Source organism: Girardinichthys multiradiatus, chromosome 20 (assembly GCF_021462225.1).
Source record: "Girardinichthys multiradiatus isolate DD_20200921_A chromosome 20, DD_fGirMul_XY1, whole genome shotgun sequence".
Taxonomy (NCBI): domain Eukaryota; kingdom Metazoa; phylum Chordata; class Actinopteri; order Cyprinodontiformes; family Goodeidae; genus Girardinichthys; species Girardinichthys multiradiatus.
In genome coordinates, this window is record NC_061812.1 from 46,744,728 (window position 1) to 46,770,703 (window position 25,976).

At 39.8% G+C, this 25,976-nt stretch overlaps 1 protein-coding gene across 2 annotated transcripts in view; it reads left to right on the forward strand.

Moving 5' to 3' along the window:
- The window catches only part of LOC124857262 (laminin subunit beta-3-like), a 39,823-nt gene extending 13,855 nt beyond the window's left edge, over positions 1-25,968 (forward strand). For both annotated transcript variants that reach the window (XM_047348455.1, XM_047348454.1), the window contains 20 exons: positions 4,794-4,908; positions 5,073-5,146; positions 5,231-5,419; positions 5,801-5,864; positions 5,955-6,145; positions 6,429-6,549; positions 11,595-11,783; positions 11,870-12,025; positions 13,869-14,062; positions 15,090-15,186; positions 18,266-18,641; positions 19,778-19,938; positions 20,021-20,232; positions 20,557-20,760; positions 20,902-21,046; positions 21,136-21,343; positions 21,824-21,965; positions 22,057-22,233; positions 23,674-23,833; positions 25,580-25,968. In XM_047348455.1, coding sequence (XP_047204411.1) covers positions 4,794-4,908; positions 5,073-5,146; positions 5,231-5,419; positions 5,801-5,864; positions 5,955-6,145; positions 6,429-6,549; positions 11,595-11,783; positions 11,870-12,025; positions 13,869-14,062; positions 15,090-15,186; positions 18,266-18,641; positions 19,778-19,938; positions 20,021-20,232; positions 20,557-20,760; positions 20,902-21,046; positions 21,136-21,343; positions 21,824-21,965; positions 22,057-22,233; positions 23,674-23,833; positions 25,580-25,719 — 3,315 coding nt within the window. In that variant the 3' untranslated portion in view covers positions 25,720-25,968. The remainder of the gene's footprint in view (positions 1-4,793; positions 4,909-5,072; positions 5,147-5,230; positions 5,420-5,800; positions 5,865-5,954; positions 6,146-6,428; positions 6,550-11,594; positions 11,784-11,869; positions 12,026-13,868; positions 14,063-15,089; positions 15,187-18,265; positions 18,642-19,777; positions 19,939-20,020; positions 20,233-20,556; positions 20,761-20,901; positions 21,047-21,135; positions 21,344-21,823; positions 21,966-22,056; positions 22,234-23,673; positions 23,834-25,579) is intronic.
- The last annotated feature ends 8 nt before the right edge of the window (positions 25,969-25,976 follow it).

Genomic DNA, 25,976 nt, shown 5'->3' on the forward strand with positions numbered 1-25,976 from the left:
ATGTGTCTGTTTGGCCATGATAAAGCTGCTCTCTTGTAATCATCTGGTTCCATAACAATTTTTGTGGTATTCCTCAGCAAGATTATAACTGCCCTGAATGTTCTATTATAATCTAGCTTTATTTAGATCTATCTATATTTTCTAATGCAGTAAGTCCTTACTATATTTAAGAATGGGGTCACTAGTTCTTATTAGTTGCTATTATTCTAATAATGCTAAGTGCTAAATTAATTCGTTCTAGTGCTTATTTTAATCTCTTTCCATACCTCGATTGGTCTCTTTTTTATGTGTAGTGTAGGCATCAAAAATGGTCAGAGTATTGTGTTCATTAAATTGTGAATGTAAGTATTAAATCTGAACCATAGATACCATTTTTTTAAATCTGGTTCAATTACATTTAACTGTAACTGAGTCCTGTGGAAAAACCTATCCGTTTTGAAGGCTTAATGAAATTGATGAACACAGAAATGAAGGGCATGTGATGTCTTATAATCTTAGTTTGTCTTACCCAGTTTTATAAACAAACCGTACAGTTTCAGTCAGCTATGAATTACACTTTGTATTTATTTCAAGTAACTAAAGTTTGTTTCAGTTAACTCAAGTTTTCTCCATTTCAGTCCAGTCCAGTAATTCTGTTGAGGTGAATTTCATCTTTTGTTAAATTTGAGTCTAATTTGATCATTCTGAACCTGACTGGAAAAAGTCCCTTTACTTTTCCCTTTACTACGACTCCCTTAATTTCTTTTTCTTGCCGTATATCTTGTGCCAAAGGTTCTATAAAAATGGCAAACAGTGTGGGTGACAGACAGCACCCTTGTCTAGTTGATCTCTGTATATTTAATTTGTCGCTCATGCTTCCATTCATTTTGATTCTTGCAGTGGGGTGTTGATATAATGTTCTTCTACACTGTATTGATTAATTACTGAATCCAAATCGTTCTAGCGTTTTAAATAAAAATTCCCAATTTACTGAATCAAAAGCTTTTTCTGCATCAACGCTTGCAAGTATGGTACTTTGTTTTTTTCTGTTGTACTTGTTCTACTACATGCAAGACTCTTCTAATATTATCATGTGTTTGACGTCCTCTCGTGAATCCTGTTTGATCTTCCTCTATCAATTCTGTTACAAAAGAATTTAATCTTTTAGAAATAATTGTTGTATGTATCTTATTATCTACATTTAATAATTAAATTGGTCTATAGTTCTCAGTGTTCCTTATCTCTTTCTTGTTTTGGGATGACTGAAATAATGGCTTCAGTCCATGATGCAGGTATTTTATTGTTATTGAGCGTCCAGTTGAAAGAAGCTGCAAGTAATGATGTCAACTCTTCTTTGAATACCTTGTACCACTCTGCCGGATATCCATCGTTACCTTTAATGTTATCTTTAATGTATTTATGGCGTCTTTCACTCCCTCTATGGTAATGTCAGCTGTTAGAGTCTCATTTTGTATTTGACCAATTGTTGGTAAATACAGTGAGTTTAAAAAGGCTCTCATTTCCTCTTAATGTGCAAATTCATGTTGTGTATACAGTTTCTCATAGTATCCCCAAAACATGTCCTGTATTTCCTCTGGTTTGTCTGTTCATTCATTTGAGAGGGGGTTTCTAATTTTTGTATAGTATTAAGCATTTGTTGTTTACATATACGTTTAGCTAATAATTTAGCTGCCCTTGGACCTGATTCATAATAATTTTGATTTATGAATGTGTTTCTTTTTTCCATCTCATCTACTAATAGCTAGGGTTAGGGTTAGGGTTTAGGGTTTAGCTACCTTGATTTCTTGGTATATCTTTGGGTCATTTAGTTTTCTGATAATCCTGCTCTAATTCCCTCAATCTCTCTGTATTTGCCCTGTATGTCTCCAATTTGATTTTTTTCCCCAAGTGCAGTTTCAGCTATTAATTTTCCTCTGATGACTACCTTATGACTGCCAATATTATGGCATCCCATAATATTGTCGGGTCTACTGTTTTATTATTATTTTCTTCAATGCTTTTATCTTTTCTTTCTGCTGTTCACTGTTCAATATTCCCACGTTCAGTCTCCATACTGTATTTTGTTACTTAGACATATTTTTAAATAAACTGCGTTGTGATCAGACACATCTGCCCCCCTATCCTACACTCCTTCACTCTGTGCCTGTCATCTGCCTTTATTAAAAAATAGACTATCCTTGAATGTACTTTGTGAGCAGCCGAGTAATGTGTAAAGTATTTTTCTATTGGATGCAAACCGCTCCAAACATCTATCATTCCCATCTCCTCCAAAGAGACATTTATAAATCTTGATAATTGCCCTTTAGTTTTTTTGTAGCTTGTTGTATCCAACTTATGGCTCAGAACTCTATTTAAATTGCCTCCACAAATTAGAGTTTCTTCTGTTTCCACCACTATTACGTCAAACAGATTCTTGAAAAAATATATTTTACTCTCCGGGGGTGTGTACACATTTACCAAAGTAATTATTTCATTTTCTATTCTTCCTTTTATTATTATATATCTTCCTTCTTTATCTTTGGATTCCTTTTTATAATCGAATTGTATTGTGTTTGATATTAATATTGCCACTCCTCTTCTGCGCCCCTCTCTGTAAGAACTGTGGTAAATATTCCTGTAACCGTATTTTTATTTTATTTTTCATGCTCTGATTTGGATAAGTGAGACTCTTGCAAGAATATAATTTGTGCTTTCTCCTTTTTCAGTTTTGCCATCACCCTATTTTTTTTAGTCAATGTATTCAGACCATTCAGCGACATTATCTTCATGTTATCAATCATAACTATAAGTTACCATTCCCTGAAAATATGCTCCCAAGCAATTCAAAACAAGTCAGAACTTTTACTAACTGAACGTAAACCAAAAATCTGACAGAATTCCAAACTGGGGTTTTTCTTCTTCCACTAGTCCCATTGGTGGGAGGAGAGGAAGTCCTCACCTCTACTGAGGGCCCCTCCCTAGATTCAGTACTACTACCACCCTGTGGGGTGCCACTCCATCTAGACATGTCCAACTTGGAGAACTCAACCTCTCTCTGTCGGTTTTTTATAAAGTATGACAAATTACGGAAGCCTAGATTATTCTCTCATCAAACCTCTTATTTTATCAGTCTCTGCAACTATTGTGTGGGCATGGTTTCCCACAGTTTTTAAGTAATTAGTCTTTATTGAATCTTCCATTTTGCTCCTTTCCACTGGAAGTTTTGTAACTTTTCTCTTGCTCTGTGTGCCGAGTCTCGCTGCCACCCAGCGGCTCCCCGCCATCTCCCCTCCTCTGCTGTCGGGTAGTCGTGGTCAAAGTATATTTGTTTGCCCTTTACCTGAATCTTTTTCTGCCAGGCTTTCTTCAAAATAATTTCTTTCATCTCAAATTGTAGGATGTTGACCAAATTGATCTGGGTGCTGCATTTAGGTTCGGTTTTTGGGTGAGGGCTCGGTGGGCTCGTTGAATCTGGAGACTGATCCCCTCCGGGAGATCAAGTTCCTTCTTTAAAAGTTGTTCCAAAATACATGCTGTTGGTCGGTTAATTTTTCTTGCATTTGTTGTGTGTGTACTAGCATCTTCATTAGCATCCGTCTTCCACTCCTCCACCTCTGCTATGCGCGTCTGGGCCTCGCTGATGTTTGCTTGCTGTGCCTGTAGCTCTCAGTCAGTTTGCAGCATCTCCGCGTTGTCGTGTTCGGCCATTTTCTGGGCTGGTTCTTTCCCGTGTTCGCTAGTTTGGTGTTCAGAGATTTATTCCATTAAAAGAAGTTCTTTGGCTTTGTCCTGCTTTTGGTAATTTTTCTGGCTTCTTCTTTTGTTTCTCCCACTTGGTTATATCCATCGAGCTGCTATTTCGTCGTGGGTATTTTTATCCGACTCTAGAGAACTATTCACTGATGCACCTACTCTCTCTGCCATCTTAAACCCCTCTCTCTTGATATTTATATTTTGATATTTTATACTTAATTTTATGAAAATATATTCATGAATAAACATTTTTATTTTGAATTAACATTCCTTGGTTATATTTTACTTTATGTAAACTTAAATAAAAAATTTAATCTTACTTTATACAGATGATTCAACATTTTTGTGAATTTCTGCCAAACATGCCAGCTTTTTCAAAATTAATATATTTAACACCATATTGGGCAGAATAGCTTGTTCTTTGAAATATGTAAATCTTCGAAAAATTGATAATTCCAATGGATCAGTTCTTTTGAACAGCTGTTTGAAGTGAATACATCCTGTAGATTCAGTTCCCTTTAAAGAGCCATAAGTCCCATAGCAGGGCTGCATCCTCTGTTTGAACCCAATAAATGATTTAACTTTACACCTGTCCATAAACCATGCTGGCCCTCCTTGAATATGTGCAGTTTCTCAGTGAGCCACTCTGACCCTGGTCCCAGTCTATCAGCAGCTCTGGGCATCTATAGAAAAAGCGTTACTGATAATGACCCAAAGCTTGAAACATCATCTGCTGTGTTGCCTTCTAATGATCAACATGATACTGCCTAGCTGGCTCATAGTTGCTCTATTTGTGTTGTTCTTGATTAATGACATTTCACTGGCCACATCACATTTAGTCAATTCCTTTAAGTCGTTTGAGTCTAGTGAGAGCAGTGGCCCATCTGGAAGCTAGCTAGCAAAACAACAAGAACACAAAGCTACTTATGTTTGTGTCCAACATGTGTCCCGCACTTCCTCCATCCTTCTGTCTTACTGAATATCTTATCACCCACTTAGTGGCACAACTTCTTTAACTTCTACAGTCTGTAGCCCAACTTGTATGTTTTTTTTTCTCACAGTGGAGGATGAAATGCTGCCCATGTGACTCCAGGAACCCAAACGGTCAGCTGGCCCACACAGTCCAAGAGATCCTCACAACCTCTGGACCAGACAGGTGGTGGCAGTCCAGCAAAGGTGAAAAAGAGTCAAATAGATCCATCTCTATGCAACTGCAATAATAAGCAACAAGCATGAGACGATATGAATGCGATATGTCTTTCCAATGCAAGCCATTATCATAAAACACAAAGATGTTTTCCATAAGAAATGAACATGTTGGCCTTTGCTTTTTTCTGTAGGGGTAAATCCAGTCACTCTGCAGCTGGACCTCAATAACCTGTTTCAGCTTGACAACCTGGTGCTCAGCTTCAAGGCATGATCTAATCTGAAATTTTGTGTTCACAAATTGTTTTGTTAGATGTTGACAGATAAAAACATTTGACTTGTTTTTCTGCAGGGTCCTCGTCCCAGTTCCCTGGTCATAGAGAGAACTCTAGATAATGGTCAGACATGGCAGCCTGCACTCTACTTGGCCAAAAACTGTGAGGAAGCTTTTCCTGGGGTCCAAACCACTACCCCTCTCAGTCTGGAGCAAATGTACTGCCACACACTGCACCCCTATGAAAACCCATACCAAGAGGAAACAGTAAGAACAAAATGTCTCCCGCCATTATACATGATCTACTCTGAGAGGGGCCTTATCTTCAATTTTCTGCACTGTGTGTTAAATAAAAACTATGGAATAAGCGGTAGAAAATGACTGACTGACTGACTGACTGAATTTTTTGTTGGGGTAGTTTTTTCTTTGTCAAATGAATGTTTTGCTGCTATAGCTTTTTGGGGAATTTCTATTTATTTATTTATATATCAATATTTATTTCAGGTTGAAATTGCTGACATTTTTTACATAAAGACTTCCACCTTTTAAGATACATAAAATAATTAATGTCTCTCCGTGCAAGCCTGAAAAAGATTACAAATACAGATAGCATATAAAGAATTAAAGTAAATCTATCTGTTTTCCCAGATTGAGTTCAGCCCATTGCGTCAGTACACTTTTGCTCCAGCTTCCAACAGCCAGAAAATTGAAGGTATGTGTGTTGTGCTGGTGTTAATAGCTCCATTGGTGGAATACTCCCAGCTAATGTGTGCAACCTGCTGACTGACTGTTCTGTCTCCAGATAAGTCTGGCTTCACAGGACTGCGGGTAACGCTAACTGAGCTGGGCAATGTGCCCCATTTACCGGGCAGATCTCTCAGTAAATTCTTTGCCCTGAAAGAAATGAGAGTGATGGGCACTTGCATGTGCCACGGACATGCTGACCGGTGCCTGCCAGAGGAATACAGTAACCTGAATTCCAATATCATACAGGTATGAGTGCAAACCATGTTACAGTATTTCTGTGCATCAACATCATGTATGTTTAATTTTTAATCATGTGTGATATTTTCACTTATATGTTTTAGCATATCTGTTGAACGTTTAACTTTATGCATCTTGAACATGCTTTTAATATTTGCCGCAGAGTGTAGTACACTTGTATTAGGCTTTGTACAATGCAGCTTATTGCAGAGAAGAGCATGTAACATGTTTTGTTCTTGTCAGAGCCAGAATAAACTGTTGACTCCAGGTCTTTATCTCTACTTCTTGGCAGGTAAATCCTGTGTGTGACTGCAAGCATAACACAGCCGGCATAAACTGTGAGCGCTGTGCTGACTTCTACAATGATCTACCTTGGAGATCCGCAGAGGAGGAGAACACACACACTTGCAAACGTAATGTTACTTCTATGTCTTTAAATATCTACACAATATCTCAAAATAATTTCACAAAGTTTCTGTTTACCTCAGTCATAGTTGTAACAAATAAACTTCACTCCTAGAGAAAAAAATAAAATAAGGTGACAACCTAAGGTGAGAGTTAAATCAGAGCAACATTAGTACTGGGCATTCTTTACACATCAGAAGTCTGACAATTATGAGAATATGAAGAGATGATAAAAGCAGGGTCATTACTCCAAAGGCCAGCTTTGGTTTCAGATAAGCAACTACAGAACCTCTGATAGAGATGTTTATAGGGGGCGGGGTAGAAGTGAGCAAATGGTAATTTTACTGATATAATACATATTATAAAGGCTCTCACATTATCATTTGTCTAATAACACTGTAAAGCCACATCAGCCAATATTCTGTCTTTTTAGAAGAGCCATTTTTAAAATGGCTGAAATTTAGAAGCAATTTCCACCTGAAACTACATACCTGAAATAAATCAAGTATAGCTCCACAATTACAAGGTCTACATGCAAACTTTTGGTACTTGTGTAAAGATAAGATATTAATGAATATTTTTCATATGGAAGCACTATTGCAACTGTTAATATATATTTTATAATATTTTTTCCTAAAACCAAATTGCAAAGGATTTAAATAAGCATTGGTTTCAAGATGTTGGATTAGTTGCTCTGCCACAACCTTTTCGTAGACTTTGGAGATGGTTGGGAGGATGGTAATGGGCCAATGGTTATTAACCTCTCGTTTGTCTCTGGACTTATATACAGGTATAACATCACCAGATTTTAATGCATCAGGAAATATACCATCTCTAATGGACCAATTTATTATTTTTGTCAGGACTGGGATCAGACTTTCTGTATGGGTTTTTAGAAACACACTATCCAACCCATGCAAGTCTTTAGGTTTGCTATTATTAAGTTGCCCAATAATATTTTCCACCTTTGCATCGTTAACAGGTGTCAGACTAAAGGTTGATGTATCACAGAATAATGAGTGGGAAGAGCAATGTGTTGGGAACAACTGGGCTAGCCTCTCAACAGAATTAATAAAATATTAATTAAAATATATTGCTAAAATTTCAGTATCATTTTCAATATTGTCATTTATTTTGAACTGTTTGTCATAGCTGGTGTTTTTCTCTTTTCTAAGTAATTTATCAATATAACATAAAGTTAAAAGCTGAAATAACAGCAAATAATACAAAATTGGAGAGTAGTATGAGAATGTAGCACAGAGTGTGAAAGTGGTCATTATGTCCTCCAGCAGTCTAAGCCTATAGCAGCATAACTAAAGAGAAAGCTCAGGATAACCTAAGCCACTCTAACTAAAAGCTTTATCAAAAAGGAAAGTTTTAAGCCTAGCCTTAAAGGTAGACAGGGTGTCTGCCTCACGGACTAAAACTGGCAGCTGGTTCCACAGGAGAGGAGCCTGATAACTTAAGGATCTGCCTCCCATTCTACTTCTAGAGACTCTAGGAACCACCAGTAAACCTGCAGTCTGAGAATGAAGTGCTCTTAGGAATATATGGAACAATCATATCTCTGATGTATGATGGAGCTAAATCATTAAGGGCTTTATATGTGAGAAGGAGAATTTTAAATTATATTCTGGATTTAACAAGGAGACAATGAAGGGAAGCTAAAATAGGAGAAATATGATTTCTCTTTTTAATTTTCATCAGAACTCTTGCTGCAGCATTTTGAATTAGCTGAAGGCTTTTAACAGCATTTTGTGGACATCCTGATAGTAACGAATTACAATAGTCCAGCCTTGAAGTAACAAATGCATGGACTAGTTTTTCAGCGTCACTCCTGGATAGGATATTTATAATTTTGGCAATGTTCCAGAGGTGAAAAAAGGAAATCCTAGAAACCTGTTTAATATGGGATTTAAATGACATGTCCTGGTCAAAAATAACACCAAGGTTTTTTACTTTATTACCAGACTTCAATTTAATACTATTCAGGTTAAGTGATTGACTAAGCAGTTTCTTTTTCAAAGACTCTAAACACGACAACTTCTGTCTTGTCAGAATTTAGAAGCAGAACATTTAAAGCCATCCAAGTTTTTAGGTCTTCAAGATATGCTTGTAATCTATCTAACTGGTTGGGCTCATCAGGATTTATGGATAAGTAAAGCCATCATCAGCGTAACAGTGAAAATCTATCCCATGCTGCGTGATAATTTTACCTATTGGAAGCATATACAGTGCCTTGCGAAAGTACTCGGCCCCCTTGAACCTTTCAACCTCTTGCCACATTTCAGGCTTCAAACATAAAGATATGAAATTCCAATTTTTTGTGAAGAATCAACAACAAGTGGGACACATTCGTGAAGTGGAATGAAATTTATTGGATGTGTCGACCATTTTTAATAAATAAAAAACTGCAAAGTGGGGCGTGCAATATTATTCGGCCCCCTTACTTTCAGTGCAGCAAACTCACTCCAGAAGTTCAGTGAGGATCTCTGAATGATCCAATGTTGTCCCAAATGACTGATGATGATAAATAGAATCCACCTGTGTATAATCAAGTCTCCGTATAAATGCACCTGCTCTGTGATAGTCTCAGGGTTCTATTCAAAGCGCAGAGAGCATCATGAAGACCAAGGAACACACCAGGCAGATCCGAGATACTGTTGTGGAGAAGCCGGATTTGCATACAAAAAGATTTCCCAAGCTTTAAACATCCCAAGGAGCACTGTGCAAACAATCATATTGAAATGGAAGAAGTATCAGACCACTGCAAATCTACCAAAGGCCGTCCCTCTAAACTTTCATCTCGAACAAGGAGAAGACTGATCAGAGAGGCCCATGATCACTCTGGATGAACTGCAGAGATCTACATCTGAGGTGGGAGAGTCTGTTCATAGGACAACAATCAGTTGTACACTGCACAAATCTGGCCTTTATGGAAGAGTGGCCAGAAGAAAGCCATTTCTCAAAGATATCCATAAAATGTCTCATTTAAAGTTTGCCACAAGCCACCTGGGAGACACACCAAACGTGGAAGAAGGTGCTCTGGTCAGATTAAACCAAAATTTAACTGGTTGGCCACAATGCAAAGCTATATGTTTGGCGTAAAAGCAACACAGCTCATCACCCTGAACACACCATCCCCACTGTCAAACATGGTGGTGGCAGCATCATGGTTTGGGCCTGCTTTTCATCAGCAGGGACAGGGAAGATGGTCAAAATTGATGGGAAGATGGGGGGCCAAATACAGGACCATTCTGGAAGAAAACCTGTTAGAGTCTGCAAGAGACCTGAGACTGGTACGGAGATTTATCTTCCAACAAGACAATGATCCAAAACATAAAGCCAAATCTACAATGGAGGGGTTCACAAATAAACGTGTCCGGGTGTTGGAATGGCCAAGTCAAAGTCCAGACCTGAATCCAATTGAGAATCTGTGGAAAGAGCTGAAGACTGCTGTTCACGAACGCTCTCCATCCAACCTCACTGAGCTCAAGCTGTTTTGCAAGAAAGTATGGGCAAGAATTTCAGTGTCTCGATGTGCAAAACTGATAGAGACAATACCCCAAGCGACTTGCAGCTGTAATTGCAGCAAAGGGTGGCGCTACAAAGTATTAACGCAACGGGGCCGAATAAAATTGCACACTCCACTTTTCAGTTTTTCATTTGTTAAAAAGGTTTGACACATCCAATAAATTTAATTTCACCTCATGATTGTGTCCCACTTGTTGTTGATTCTTCACAAAAAATTTGAATTTTATATCTTTATGTTTGAAGCCTTGAATGTGGCAAGAGGTTGACCAGTTCAAGGGGCCGAGTACTTTCGCAAGGCACTGTATATAGTAAAGAGAATTGGCCCAAGTACTGAACGCTGTGGTACCCCACAATTAACCCTGGAGTTTGAAGATGATTTATCATTTACATGAACAAACTGGAATCGGCCAGACAAATAAGATTTAAAACAGCCTAGTGCTGTTCCCCTGATCCCTACAGCATATCCCAGCCTTTCTAAGAGAATATTGTGATTGACTGTATCAAATGCAGCACTGAGATCTAACAGGACAAGTACAGACACAAGTCCATTATCTGAGGCTAGGAGAATAACATTAGTGACTTTCAGCAGAGCTGTTTCAGTGCTATGATGAGCTCTGAAACCTGATTGAAACTCTTCAAACAGGTCATTGCTGTATAAATGCTCACACATTTGATTAGCAACTATTTTCTCATGAATTATAGATAAGAATGGAAGATTGGATATAGGTCGGTAATTTATTAAATCATCTTGATCAAGTGAAGGTTTCTTAAGTAGAGGTTTAATTACAGCTACCTTAAAACCTGTGGTACATTACTAAGGATAGATTAATCATATCTAAAATGGGGCTGGTAATCAGAGGGAACACTTCCTTAAATAATTTGGTTGGGATTGGGTCTAACATACAAGTTGAAGGTTTAGATGAAGCTAATATTTCTGATAACTCAGGAAGCCCAACAGGATCAAACAGTCCAAACACAGATCAGGTTCTACAGTTACTTCCAATGTTGTCTCACTTGCTGAGGATGAAGTAATCATCTTCGGGAGTATATCAAAGATTCTATTTTTAATAGATTAAATTTTATTTAAAAAGAATCCCATAAAGTCATGACTGCTGAGAGCTAAGGGAACGGATGGCTCAACAGATCTATGACTCTGTGTAAGTTTAGCAACTGTACTAAAGAGAAACCTAGGATTGTTCTTGTTCTCTTCTATTAATGATGACAAATAAGCTGTTCTAGCTTGGCGAAGTGTCCTTTCATACAACAATAGGCTGTTTTTCCAGATTAAGTAGGAATCAAGAAGAAATATGTAACCTGAAAAATGATAAACGTGCAAAAAAGGTGCTGAACGAATAACACAGGACATTTCATAGAAGTAACTATATAGAAAGTAATAAGATCAAGTGGCTAGATCTTGCTTTTTGCATCTATGCTTGGATGTTTTTTATTACTAATTTGGCAAATTAATGTAAATGTAGTACTGTCCAACTGCTTACTGGGGTCTTTGTCCTGTCCTCAGGCTGTGAGTGTAACAACCACTCCCAGCGCTGTCACTTTGACCTGGCTGTGTATGAGGCCAGTGGACGGAGGAGTGGAGGAGTGTGTGAGGGTTGCATGCACCACACCACAGGGCCAAAGTGTGACCAGTGTGCACCAGGCTATCAGCCAAAACCCCGTAGCCAAATGGATCGTCCTGATGCATGCATGCGTAAGTAAAGGAAAATGAAAGTATTTTCCCGTCAGCTCTTTGTAAAATGAAGCAGTGTTTAATAAATCCACAACTATGGCCTCCAGGCTGTATTTGCAGTGTGGAAGGAGCACTAAATGGAGGCCAATGTGAAGACAGCACAGGCTCCTGTCAGTGCAAAGCTAATGTGGAGGGTCCCCACTGTGACCGCTGCAAAAGAGGTTTCTACGGCCTGAGCTTATCCAACCCTGTGGGCTGTAAAAGTAAGTCATCCAACACTTACATGTACTACTACAAGAGTGAGAAACAGAACAATGTCTGTCAGCTTTATGTAATGCTTTTTATTTCTATTTAATTTTTACACTATTATAGTTTAATTTTTCCATTTTATGACATAAAGATTTAGAAGCTACAAATAAAGCAATTAATTTTAAAAGAAACTAAACCATAATTACATACAAGCAGTGACTTAACCATTCATCTAGTTTCTTATTTGCAGTTTTGGTACAAAAACAGTTTCCTTTTAGTTCACATTACTGAACTGAGAATAGTAGGCCACTTTAAAAAAAATCTCATGTAAAATGTTTGTCTTCATTAGTATTGGAACATTTGTACTTCAAAATTTGTACTGTACTTCAGATTAATGCTGATGTCAACAACTTAATCAAACAAGGCTCCGAACCTGTGTCAAAGTGAGCCCATATCAATTTATATTCCACCTTTACAGTAGTTATGGGGAAAATTAAATACATCAAATGGGTAATTCTCAAACCAGCTTCAGCAACAATAATTTAAAGTCCACGTTTCCAGTTTAAATTCATTACAATTAACTGAAGCCACTAAGGTTTCTTTGGCTGAAAGGTGCCTTGGTCATGTGGCTGCAAAACAAACCCAAAGCATCACCCCTCACTTCTGATGTCTTTATTTTTTGGTTTGAATAGCAACACTTGGCTGCTTTTTTCCCTCCTAAATTTGGGCAACAAAAGACTGAGAAGCTGAGAAATGCTAAGAAACACCTGATTGAAACATTCCACACATGAACAGGTTAATTGGAAACAGGTGAGTGTCATTAATGGGTATAAAAGGAGCATCCCCAAAAGGCTCAGTTGTTCACAAGCAAGGGTGGTTCACCAAGCTGTGAACAACTGCATGACCAAAGAGTCCAAAAGTTTAAGAACATTTCTCAACATAATTTCAAGGAATTTATGGATTCGTCATCGACAGTCTATAACATCATCAAAACATTTAGAGAATCTGGAGAAATTTCTGCACGTAAGCAGCAAGGCTGAAAACCAACATTAAATATCGTGACCTTAGATCCATCAGGAAGCAGCGCATTAAAAACCAATATCTTTCTGTAATGGATATTTCCATGTGGGTCCAGAAACACTTCAGGCGTGTTAGTGCCCATGGCCTGGGTAACTTTCACATCTGTGAAGGCACCAATAATGCTGAAAGGTACATGCAGGTTTTTGAGCAACATCTGCTGCCATCCAAGCAACGTCTTTTTTAAGGACGTCCCTGCTTATTTCAGCAAGACAATGCAAAGCCATATTCTGCATGTGTCACAACAGTGTGGCTTCATAGTAAAAGAGTGCTGGTACTAGACTGTGCTGCTGTTCAGACCTGTGTCCTATTGAAATGTGTTGTGCAAAATGAAGCACAAAATATGACAATGGTGTCCCTGGACTGTTAAGCAACTGAAATTGTGCATCAGGCAATAATGGGAAAGAATTCCACCTACAAAGCTTCAACAATTAGTGTCCTCAGTTCCCAAATGCTTATTGAGTGTTGTTAAACCAAAAGTTGAGTAGAAAGGGTTCGGGGTTTAGGGTTGGGGGAGGGCAGTAGTAAACATGCCCCTGTCCCAGTTTTTGGAATATGTTGCATGAAATTCAGAATGAGTGAAAATAAAATAAAAAACGTTTTCACATTAAACCAGTGTATTCAACTGCATATAGGTTAAACGGGATTTGCAAATTATTGTATTATTATTTATATTTTACACAATGCCCCAATTTCATTGGAATAGGGGTTGTAAAAGTGGATTGGATTGATGTGTTTGTCAACTGGTTCTTCCTAACACTGATTTAACCTGCTCTGCAGAGTGTTCCTGTTCTCAAGTAGGCTCCCTGTCAGTTTTGTGTGATCCTGTGATCGGCCAGTGTCCCTGTCGTCCCCACTTCCATGGCCTGACCTGTGATGTGTGTTCAAGAGGCTACTGGAAAGCTCCCCAAACAGAACTCTGTGTACCCTGTGGCTGTGACCCCACCTGGTCAACCAGTGACACCTGTGACCAGGTAAGACCTGCACAGGTCCCCCACTCAAACACAGCCCAGAGCAATGAACTCTAATTATAGTAAAATGTTCTTGACCGACTAGTATCAAAACACTTTTGGAAACACACATTTCTTTTTCCAAATGCACTGAAATCCCACTATGTCTAAAGAACAATTTCTTCCACATTATTCCTGCAAAAGACAACTGCTTCTTAACTTAGCCAGGACTCCAAGTCTTTGATGTTGAAATTCAATTCAATTCAAAAATACTTTATTCATCCCAAAGGGAAATTAAATGTTGTAGCTCATATCCTGCAGGTTTCTTCAAAGAGCCGTTGTAGATGCTGATGGCTGTGGGCAGGAAGGATCTCCTGTAGCGCTCTGTCTTACAGCTGATCTGAAGAAGCCTCTGACTGAAGACACTCTGTTGTTGTACAACAGTCTCATGAAGAGGATGCTCATGGTTCTCCATAATGTTCTTCAATTTATGAATAATCTTTCTTTGATCTCAAGAGGTTCCAGAGAGTCCCCAGAACAGAGCCAGCTTTCTTTATCGGTAGTGTTGAGTTTTTTTTTTTTAGGTCCCCGTCTCTGATGCTGCTACCCCAGCAGATGATGGCAGAAGAGATTACACTCTCCACAACAGACTTATAAACGATATGCAGCATCTTGCTGCAAAGATGCTGCATATAAGGCCTCTTCGCCACCACCCTAATCTTTAACTCTTAACTTTAACTTATTTTCAAGTCAGAGAACTGTTAAAAGTGTGCAGAAAAAAAAAAAGGGCAGTCACACAACATTTCAAATAAAATGTTAACGTCTAAGCGAGTAACCTCTACCCCAGAGGAGAGTGCACATTTATAAAGAATATGGAGAGTGTTGGAAAAGTCTTTGCAGATGTAGGAAGGAACATCTAAATTACAGAAGTGGGTGAAGAAAAATTTGCATATTGCTTTAATATTCATTAATGAATTAAAGAAAATTCCTAATTAGCAGTTGCTGTTACTACACATTTTACTTGGAATACTATCCATTTCTTTGTTTGCAGGAGACAGGTCAGTGTCAGTGCAGACCAGGCTTTGGAGGAAGAACATGCACTGAGTGCGCAGACAACACATATGGAACCCCTCTGTCTGGGTGCCGGCGTGAGTCACTTTAGTAATTACTGTTATTGTCATTTTCTTCGAGATAGATCTGACCCACATACAGAAGAACACTCAGAACAACTACTGAATCACTAAAAGGTGTTTTATTTACAAGAAGTGAAACTGGAGCATGAACGGTAGAATCGCCAACTGTATGAAAAGAGGGGGAAGAGAACTAGTGAATACAAGAACTACAATGTTGCAGAATAAATGAGAAGTAAATATGATTAACAGTTGAACGGCTTACTAAGTGAGTGTAGTCAGGTCGCCAGGGGAAGAGGGAGTCGGGACCCAGGTGTGCGAGGCGGAGAAATACAGATGGTTTTACTTGAGCAGTAGAGTGAGTTCTGGTGAGTTCAGGAGTTAATTCAATGTTCAGGTACTTGCGTTGGAGGGTGGACAGGGTACACTTCTGCCTTGGTTCAGGAGACAGAGGAAAACAGGAAGCTGCCAGCTTGGTATTTGGAAACAAAATCCACCAAACATAGGTAATGTTGATCGTCCAGAAACTTCTGGAACCGAAGTCAAAGTTCAACGAGGAATGAGGAGAAGGTTCAGGTTTCTGCCTCCGAAGTAACATAAACAACATCAGCTTAGAGACAAAGAACAAAGCATAGCTTAGAAGTGGCTGAGCTTGTTAACACAGAAGGCAAACACTCTGGCATCAAAGTGCTGGCAGCCTCCTGCTTAAATACTCCTCCAACTCAATCAGCAGATCAGTCGCACCTGTCACCCAGCACACCTGAGAAACTCCAGCACCATCTGGAAACTGAAAACAAAAGTGCAGACAGAACAAAAACACACACACTGAACCCAAAACCCCGACAGTTATTCTATCATGGTACAATTCAAACTTATTTTAGGTTCTTTAAGCAAAGCTTTTCCTGTGTTACCAAAGCACAACTAAATGTGTTGCGACAGTAGAAAGGAACAATTAATTTTTACAGGCAGAAACTTCCAGCAAAACCAGGCTAAGTGTGAGTGGCCATCTCTCTAGAGCAACTGGGAGGATTTAAAAGACAGAGTAGACACAAAAAAACACACACAAGGAGTGGTCCAAGATTACTTTCTTTCATAAAGAAATTGTAAAGTGAGTTAAGGGCAGTAAGGTAAGGTAAGTTTATTTATATAGCGTTTTCAGTAACGAGACACTCAAAGCGCTGTACATACAATTACAATACAATCACAAAGAACACAGAAAATCTAATCAAATGCTAAGAAATCTAAAAATCTATGAATCCTGCTGAGAAATCTAAAAATCTCTGGTCAATATTACAATGATACAGATAACATTAATAATCCTTTGGGTTTTACTGGTAAGAGCTGGTTCTAAGCACATCTTTCTAAAGAGGTAAGTATATCATTAAGTCCTCTATGTAGGGGAAAGCATCTTGTGCTAAGAAGTCTCATCATTCCACTGAATTCTAACTAGTGAAGCTGAGTCACTGGTAGAAAACAGCTTTAATCCACATTTTCAGGTGCTAATAATATATTGCTTTTACTGGTGCTGAAGTTGAACTAAGTAATCTAATTAAGAAAGCTGGGTCATTGGTGTAAGAGCAGCTAAAGTCCAAGATACTAATAATGTTTGGTTTTTGCTGGTAAAATCTATGAGAAGTAATGAAATCACACATTTAGGTAAAGTAAGATAGGAGGGGGGAAAAATCATATTTCAGACTATTCTTAGCAGAATAGAGTCTGAAACAGTACAAAAAAACCTCAGTAGGGGTAAGCAACACACTCAAGTAAAGATTTAGCAAGGGTACGGTGGAATCCTGAGGGTGCGAATATATAAGTCTGAGTGTGTTTGCAAGAATTAGACTGTCAACACTGACAGAAGTGCCATTGTCCTTGAGAAGAGAGGTGGAGGTTTTATCAATCGGCTGCATAGTCCTATCAGCACACAACTGGTAGGGGAGTTCTGGGGAAGAGCGTCGTGTTTATATAACATCCAGGAGATATTTTGTCGATAGCCAGTTAGCAGAAGTTGCCAAGGCCACATTGGGGAGCCAGATTTAGAAAAACAATAAATGTTGTGGTTCAGGCAGTTGTAAATTTCCAACCACCTTAAGAGTTTTACTTGTATGTCTCAATTGCGAATCCAAATAGCCAAATTTCTGGTACTTTCCGCAGATCTGGAGCGCACAACTTCTCCAAGATTATATCCTTTAACCTCTGAGTCCAACTGCTGCCAGGCTGCGATTCTGTTCAAGAATCGTGTCCAGCTTGCGATTCTGCTCTCTTAACATTTCAGTCTGAGTGTTGATCACTCTACAGACTCCATCTAACATCGCAGGAAGCTTTGGAAGGCTTTGAGCAGCCACCCACGTTTTGCAAATCACTCGATAAGCCAGGTAACCACCAACTCCAAAAAGCAGAAATCCTGTTATCAAAGTCCAAATATGTACACATTTTCTACGTCCACGACCGACATTGTAGTCAGGCACACAATCTTCCACTGCTGCCAAGAATCCATTGTGTTTCCAGAGAAGAACGTCGCACCTGGACAAGAGGGTCTCCTTTACCCTGTCTTCCCGTAGGAAAAAGAAAATTTGACCAATTACGTTGAGAGTCCAGCTGACCAAATCCATAATTTACAAGGTTGGAGGATATGCAAAGCGAGGCTCTGAGAAAAATACAGACAAAAGCAGAAGCAGGGATCAGCAGGAAGGGAGGGAGAGAAAATGCGTGTGTCTTCAACCGAGAGCAAGAGAAAAGTAGTGGTATATGCTTCAGTAAATTTATCTTGGAAACCTTGTTTGCTATTCATGCCCATCATTTTAGTGGAATTTAGAACAGGGGAACATGCAGGATGGTACAAGAAGTGGCCCTTTATGTCATTTAAGGCATTCTTTTGCAGATGCCTTCTCAATGGCCATTGGCCTGCAATCAACATCAATGAGGGTCGGGTGATCAAGAGCCTGTTTGAGTTTAAATGCAGCTTTAATAATGGGCTAATTCTGTTTGCCTTGTCTCATTTTCCTTTCTACTTGTTGTATTTTGAAACCAAGAAGGGTCTTGAGACCTCAGACTGCTGCTGTTTCTTTACGGGGATTTTTGTGTGCGTTTTTATCTGCAGCTTGTCAGTGTGATGTAGGCGGAACCCTTCCAGGAGTTTGTGACAGAAGGACTGGAGTGTGTTTGTGCCGATTGGGTGTCACTGGGACTCGTTGTGACTCTTGCAGTCGAGGGTACTGTGATTCTTTCCCTGCCTGTAAACTTTGTCCAAACTGTTTCTTTACCCTGGACTCCCAAAGAATGAACATTAGCCTTTCTATAGAGCAACTTTTTCCCAGATTCCCTTCGCTTCCCGGAAGTGCTAGTGATCTTGGAAGCTCTTGGCCACGCATTTGGACTCTTGAGGCCACCGTAGGCAAGATCAGGGACTCTATATCTCAACCACCCAACACTGTTACGCAGCTTGATGATGCCCTATTCCAGCTCAACAAACTGAGGTGAGGAGCTACTGAAATATTCTGTGATGAATTTGTTTTAATTGTGTACAGTGCTGGGAGGAAGAATTTGCTACACGTAGGCTTGATTACTGCAAAACAAGGAAAATAAAAATACCTGTCTTGACAACATGAAGTCGTTTAAAAGATATCAAAGCACTGTCCTATGGCCTCACTTGCCTCTGTCAATGGTAGTGTTATTTAAATGTAACAATTAGAAAGTACTGGGCCATAAAAGCATGCACAGACCAAGGCCAAATCAATGCTGACCAATGCTGTCATGTCTATTCTTGTGTTTTGGTTGCCTTAATTATGGTCTCTCTTGGCTTCCCCTTCAGGTATCTCTCTGATCTTGTGTTTCACCTCTTTTTGTAATTACCTGTTCCCTATTTAAGCATCTAGGTTTCCTCCCATCTTTGCTAGTTTGTCTCGACCTCTTTTAGCATTCCAGCGTTTGTTTTTGTTTTTTTTGTCTTATCTTGAACCTTGGATTTTTTTTAACCTTTGCTTCATTCTCTGAACAAATCTTTCCAGCATCACAGACTGTTATTGTGGATTCTTTTCTCCAGTAATAAAGAACGAGTCTGTACATTGGATTATTTTGTGTCCTTGTCACACACAGGCCCATGTCACATTTCCCTGGAAACATCTTGATGAGACTTTTGGTAAAAGAAATTCTGTGGACTTACACAATACTTCAGAAAAGGGCATCATATCAGCATAACTAAACTGGCTGAACTAAGGGTGGTCTAAATTCTACCAAAGTTATGCAAATAACTTATAGTCAGTTACTCAAAGTACTTGATGATGGTCCTTGCCGCCCAGGGTTAAAAGGCCAAATCATTTTTTACATTAGGCCAGGTTGGTTTTGAAAGATTTTTGCCATAATAAATAAAATCATTATTTGAAAACTGCTCTTTGTATTTACTCAGGTTATGTCTGTCTAATGTAACAATCCTGACCATTCAAGTTTGACAAAAAAAGCAAAAGTAGAAGAAATCTGTAAAAAGGCAAATACTTTTTCCCAGGACTGTATATGGAGCTTATAACACTAGCATGAAGGCCTTGTGTCTAATGCATTGACCTGATTCTATTAAACATATTTTTCTCTCACTAATGACTATTTTCCATTCTTGCAGGGACGAGTTGGAAAAAATCGATAATGATCTTCCTCCTCCAGTAAGAGATCCTGGTTTGGAATATGAGCTGGATAAACTACAAGCTCTGCTGGACAGCATCCATTTGATTTTTAAATCCAAAAAAGATGCCATAGAGAACTACATCAACCCCAGTAATTCAGGTCAGCAGTACTAAAGTACTTTTGAATGGATAAATGATTAGTGTTCTGTCAATATTTGCCAAATTCTGACCTTTTTGCGCAGGAGCACACGATATCATTAAGAATGCGTATTATGAATCGAGAGATGCAGATAAAAAAGTAAATTCTACTGAAAACACAGCAAAGGAGGCAAGTGACATCCGGGAGGAAACAAAGGACATTCAGAATCAAGTGCAGCCAAACAACACCAGAGACCTGAGCAAGCTAAAGCACAACATGTCCTCCCAACCAGATCTCACTCCTGTCGCAAAACAGGTATCTATAATGGCTGAACAGGCTGCTACATTAAGAAGCTGCAGCTTTTGCATTGCCACTAAAAAATCAATAAGATCTACTCTGTTTCTTCATGTTTTCCAAATTCAGCTGGTAATTTCAAAAGAAAAAAAGTGTTTAATTTTTCATAATAATAAGAAAAAACAAAAGAAGCATTTATTCATGTAAAATATAAATTGAAACACCAAATAAAGGTTTCGCTTCCAGTAGTGCATATCATTTTAAAGCAAAGGAGTTTTAATTTGGTTCATTTTCAAACTACTATCTGATGAGCATCCTAAGAGATTTGTGACGTCCTTTTTCCAGGTGTGCGGCAGTGTTCGATCAGAGCCCTGCACCCCTCTCCAGTGTGTGGGAGATTTATTGTGTCCACCAGAGGGCCCAGCCTGTAAAAATGTAACAAAGTGTGTAGGTGCGCTGCCGTTAAGCAAAAGGGCTAATGCTGATGTTATTGATGTGAAGGACCGACTGAGCAAGCTTAGTGTGAAGATCACGGAGGCTACAGAAATGGTACACGCCCAGTCCTCATTAGTGCAGCTTTCCTGTCTTTTTCAAGATTCTTATCATTCTGCAATTTACAGTTCTAAATAATTTTTAAATCTTTTCAATTTATTGTATTTATTTATTATTTTCATTTTATTTTCTCTGCAGCTTCAGAATACACAGGAAACAACAGACCAGGTGAGACAATTAGCAAAGGACCTGTCTAGTAAAACTAAGAAGGCCAGAGATATGCTGGAGGAGGACTTCAAAGAGACGCACAATGTTGTTAAAGTGCTCAAAGACTTTCTGTCAGGTACAGATTACTTAAGGCTGCAATGACTGGAGTAATTATAGGGGTATGGTAGACATTTGGTCAAACATTTTACTTTTGTATGCATTTAGACCCGTCCTCCAACCTAATCCAGGTCCAGGGGGTGAGTGACTGGATTCTGAATGCCAGGCTGCCCATCAGTCTGTCTATCCTGAAGTCAAAGCTGGAAGAGCTTAAAAACGTGGCTGCAAATCTACCAACCACAATGAATGTGCTGAAGGAGGCCAAGCCACAACTGGACACAGCCAGGAAGCTGCTTCAGGAGGCTCAGGACACCAGGTGAGCCCTCACACCTTTCTCTAGGAATAAAATTGTAAGATTATTCTTGCTAACATGTTTCAATTGTGTTCATTTATTCCACGTTCATAAAGCTTTTTCTGAAAACATTTACAGTTTTCTTGATCAAAAGACGCTTTGATTAAGAAATCACTTTGTTCCGTCACTGGCATTAGCATGCAGTTTATAACTAAGCTAGTTATCTGGGAAAGGGAATGCACATATGACAAAGATATTTTTAGCCCTCTGCAAAATTTCAGCTACATAATTACAGTTCCATGTACCAAGATCAGTCATAGATCAGATAGTTGAAAGATGCACAATATAAAAAATACATGTTATTAGTTCCTTGCAGAAACTGGTTGGATGTAACCAGGCTTCCTTGAGTTGTACAGAGCAAAGACCAGCTTGTTTTTAAAGCTAAAACGATATATTGTCAATGTGTGCATAAGGAAAAAAACTTTTTATATGGCATATTAACAGGTTCAAGGCACTGGGAGCCAAGAGCAATGTGAGTGGACTCCTGGAAGGCTTAGAATCAGGGAATGACTCCCTCTCTGACTTGGAAGAGAAAATGCAGGACAGCATGGATCTCATTGAAAGCCTCAATAATAACCTTACACAAGTAGGAAGTTTACATATTTCTCTCACTAACATTTCTTCCCCAGTTATTTAAAGAAAACTTGCTCCTCAGAGATTTATTTGTCTTGATGAAGGCCAAAGACCTGCTAAGGCCAGCAGAGAATGCACTGGAGGATACAGGAGCACTGATGACACCAATGAAAGCCAAACTGGATGGGTTAAAAGAGCAACTGGAGGATGCACAAGAAAAGGGTCCTTATGCTCTGAACACTGCCGACAAAGCTGAGGAAGAGACAGCTGTCGCAGAAGCAGTAAGTTCCTTCAGCTGGGAAATGTGGCAAATGCAACTTTAAACTGAGAATCAGTATGTTGACTGCTCTGATTAATTTGTTTTCTTTGAACCAGATTGTTGGTTCATGTAATACTTTACATTAAATTGGTTTTTATTTAGTCTGAGTCTTAGCAGCATAATGTACTGTCTGATCTACAAGGCTAAATGAATCCAAATACTACTATACACTCACTGGCCACTTTATTAGGCACACCTGTCCAACTGCTCGTTAACGCAAATTTCTAATCAGCCAATCACATGGCAGCAACTCAATGCCTTTAGGCATGTAGACATGGTCAAAATGATCTGCTGCAGTTCAAACCGAGCACCAGAATGGGGAAGAAAGGTAATTTAAGTGACTTTGAACGTGCCATGGTTGTTGGTGCCAGACAGGCTGGTCTGAGTATTTCAGAAACTGCTGATCTACTGGGATTTTCACACACTACCATCTCTAGGGTTTACAGAGAATGGTCCAAAAAAGAGAAAATATCCAGTGAGCGGCAGTTCTGTGGGCGCAAATGCCTTGTTGATGCCAGAGGTCAGAAGAGAATGGCCAGAGTGGTTTGAGCTGATAGAAAGGCAACAGTCACTTAAATAACCACTCGTTTACATCCAAGGGATCCAGAAGAGCATCTCTGAATGCACAACACGTCCAACCTTGAGGCGGATGGGCTACAGCAGCAGAAGACTACACCAGGTGCCACTCCTGTCAGCTAAGAACAGGAAACTGAGGCTACAATTCACACAGCCTCACCAAAGGACAATGGAAGACAATAGAAGATTGGAAAAACGATGCCTGGTCTAATGGGTCTCGATTTCTGCTGCAACATTCGGATGGTAGGGTCAGAATTTGGTGTCACCAACATGAAAGCATGGATCCATCTTGCCTTGTATCAACGATTCAGGGTGGTGGTGTAATGGTGTGGGGGATATTTTCTTGGCACACTTTGGGCCCCTTAGTACCAACTGACCATCGTGTCAACGCCACAGCCTACCTGAGTATTGTTGCTGACCATGTCCATCCCTTTATGACCGCAGTGTACCCATCTTCTGATGGTTACTTCCAGCAGGATAACGTGCCCTGTCATAAAGCACGAATCATCTCAGACTGGTTTCTTGAACATGACAATGAGTTCACTGTACTCAAATGGCCTCCACAGTCACCAGATCTTAATCCAATAGAGCACCTTTGAGATGTGGTGGAATGGGAGATTCGCATCATGGATGTGCAGCTGACAAATCTGCAGCATCTGTGTAATGCTATCATGTCAATATGGACCAAACTCTCTGAGTAATGTTTCCAGTACATTGTGGAATCTATGCTAAGAAGGATTAAGGCAGTTCTAAAGGCAAAAGGGAGTCCAACCCGGTACTAGCAAGGTATGCTTAATAAAGTGGCTGACAATATGTGTATTTGCAGGATCTAAAGATGTTGGAGGTACAGCTTGATCATCTTAAAGACAAATCGGACCCTGGAGGTACTGGAGAGACAACTCCTGTGGCAGATAGACTGGAAAAGCTACAGGAGAAAGCTGGAGCTCTGGCTAACACCACACAAAAGATGACAGAGGCTCTTGAAGGTAATGTAGTAATACTGTAAAATATTCATGTTATTATGAATATATTACAGTTTAATGAAGACAAACCTTTGACTTTTTACATTGAAAGCATCTGTTAGATCTTTTTGGTTGTCAATAACGTACTTATTTTTAGTAGCTTATTGATAGTCCACATGGTTTTTGTTTTAATTTTTTATTAGAAACTGCTTTGGGATTCAGTTGTTTTGGACACAGAGACAGAAATGAAAAGTTAAAAAAAAAGCACAAAAGAGAGAAAAGGGGCAAAAAGGAAAAGGGGAGAGAATGAGAATAGATTGGAGGAAAGAAGGACGAAGAGAATACAACATAACACCCTGCTTGCTTCTACACCTGCAGAAACGTTCATATTACCAACTTTTTACCGAAAAGTGCTCCGTATTGATCAACGCAAGATGTATTTAGTGGTAAATGCGGCTCAATATAGAACATTTGTGTATCTGTTAACACCTGAATCTAAACACCTGTGGGCCTGAGTGTGAACGCGCTTGTGTGTACAAGGTTTCTCCATAAAAATATGCAATAGTGAGCATGATGAGCCACAGACCTGCCCCCTGGACTCATGACAGATACGGAGGAGAACCGAGCCACAGACGTCCAAAGGCCCCCGAGAGCACAGGAACCCCAGGAGAACCATCGCTGGGACTACCGCAACCCCCACAGAGAAGAGCAGGGGAGAGTTCCAGGGGAACCACCCAGCAGCCACAGTGCAGATGCCCCAAGGAGCTGCAGCAACAAACCCACAGGCCCTGCCAGCAGCCATCTACGCCCGAGCAGATCCAGCCATGGACCCAGGGACATATCACTCCCCAAGCAGAGGCCCGACAGGCCCCGGCAAGCAGCCACCGGGAGTGAGCCAGCATACACCACAGCACCCAGCCCTGCATACCGAGAACCATAAATACACCGGCGGGCAGAGACCCCAACCACCGGCAGGTAGTGTGGCGGGAATAGGCCCCACATTTGATAGGGGGCCTAAACTGATCCAGGAGAGGGAGCAGCCAAAGACCCAACCTGACACAAAAACAGGCACACTCAGTCACAATCACATTTTCCACCCTCATCCGTACACATAAAAATACTCACACCCACGCATGCAACGTAAAGACAAACAACAATGGACGTCGTACACTCACTCACACTCCCCATACATACCTAATACTCCCAGGTCTAGGTGCCGATCCCCATAGGGACAACCGGACCCAGGAGGTGGTCCCCTTCCCTCCGGGGATGGTGACAGGCAGACCACCCCAGCACCTGAAGCTTCTCCAGGCTAGCCCGGGTTCATGCCTGAGCGACCCCGGCCCGGACCCCAACCCCCCGCCCCCACCCCATGACCCCCATACTCATCCGGAGAGGGTTATTTTTTTTAAAGTAAACAGACAGGAAGTAGGGTAGAGAGAGGGGGAAGACATGTAGAATAGGTCTCTGGGATCGGAAATCGAACCCAGGACGGCTGCATTGAGGAATGAGGCCTCCGTATATGGGTTGCACACTTTACTGCTAGACCTTTTTTTCTGGTGACATTCTTCCAACATAATGCCAGAAATGAAAATTATAAAGCTCCATTCTTACATGAATGATTTTTTTCAGACAGAGTATGTTGGATATCAACTTGCAGGGATCATTAAAATCTCACAACTGACTGTAAGATGGGTGGCATTTTGACACTTTGACTGTTTTGTGTATCGGTTTAAATGATCAATGCTGGTTTTCTAATCTACTCTCCAGGAAAAACAGACTCCCTCCAAAAGCTACAGGATGAGATCTTTCAGAAGTCTGCAACGCTTGAAGGACTTGATGCCAAGCTGAAAAACATCTTGACAGTACTTCGAAATAGAGCAGAAGAACTCCGCACCTGTCAGGGCTAAGATCCCATGCACTGTAGCTCCTTTTGGTGCTCTGTCATTAAAATCCTTAACTAGCATACATTTATTATATTTGCACTCTTTGCATGGCACTTTTTTTCAAGAAAATCCTTCTTTATACTGACAAATAGTAATCCACTCTGCACTATCGTCCACTGTTGAGAAAAATGTCAGTGTACAATATTTATTTCTTGGTTTGTATCCATTGTTTGTGCACTTTAAAATAAATGCTTGTTTACGGTTAAGTTTGTACCATAGGT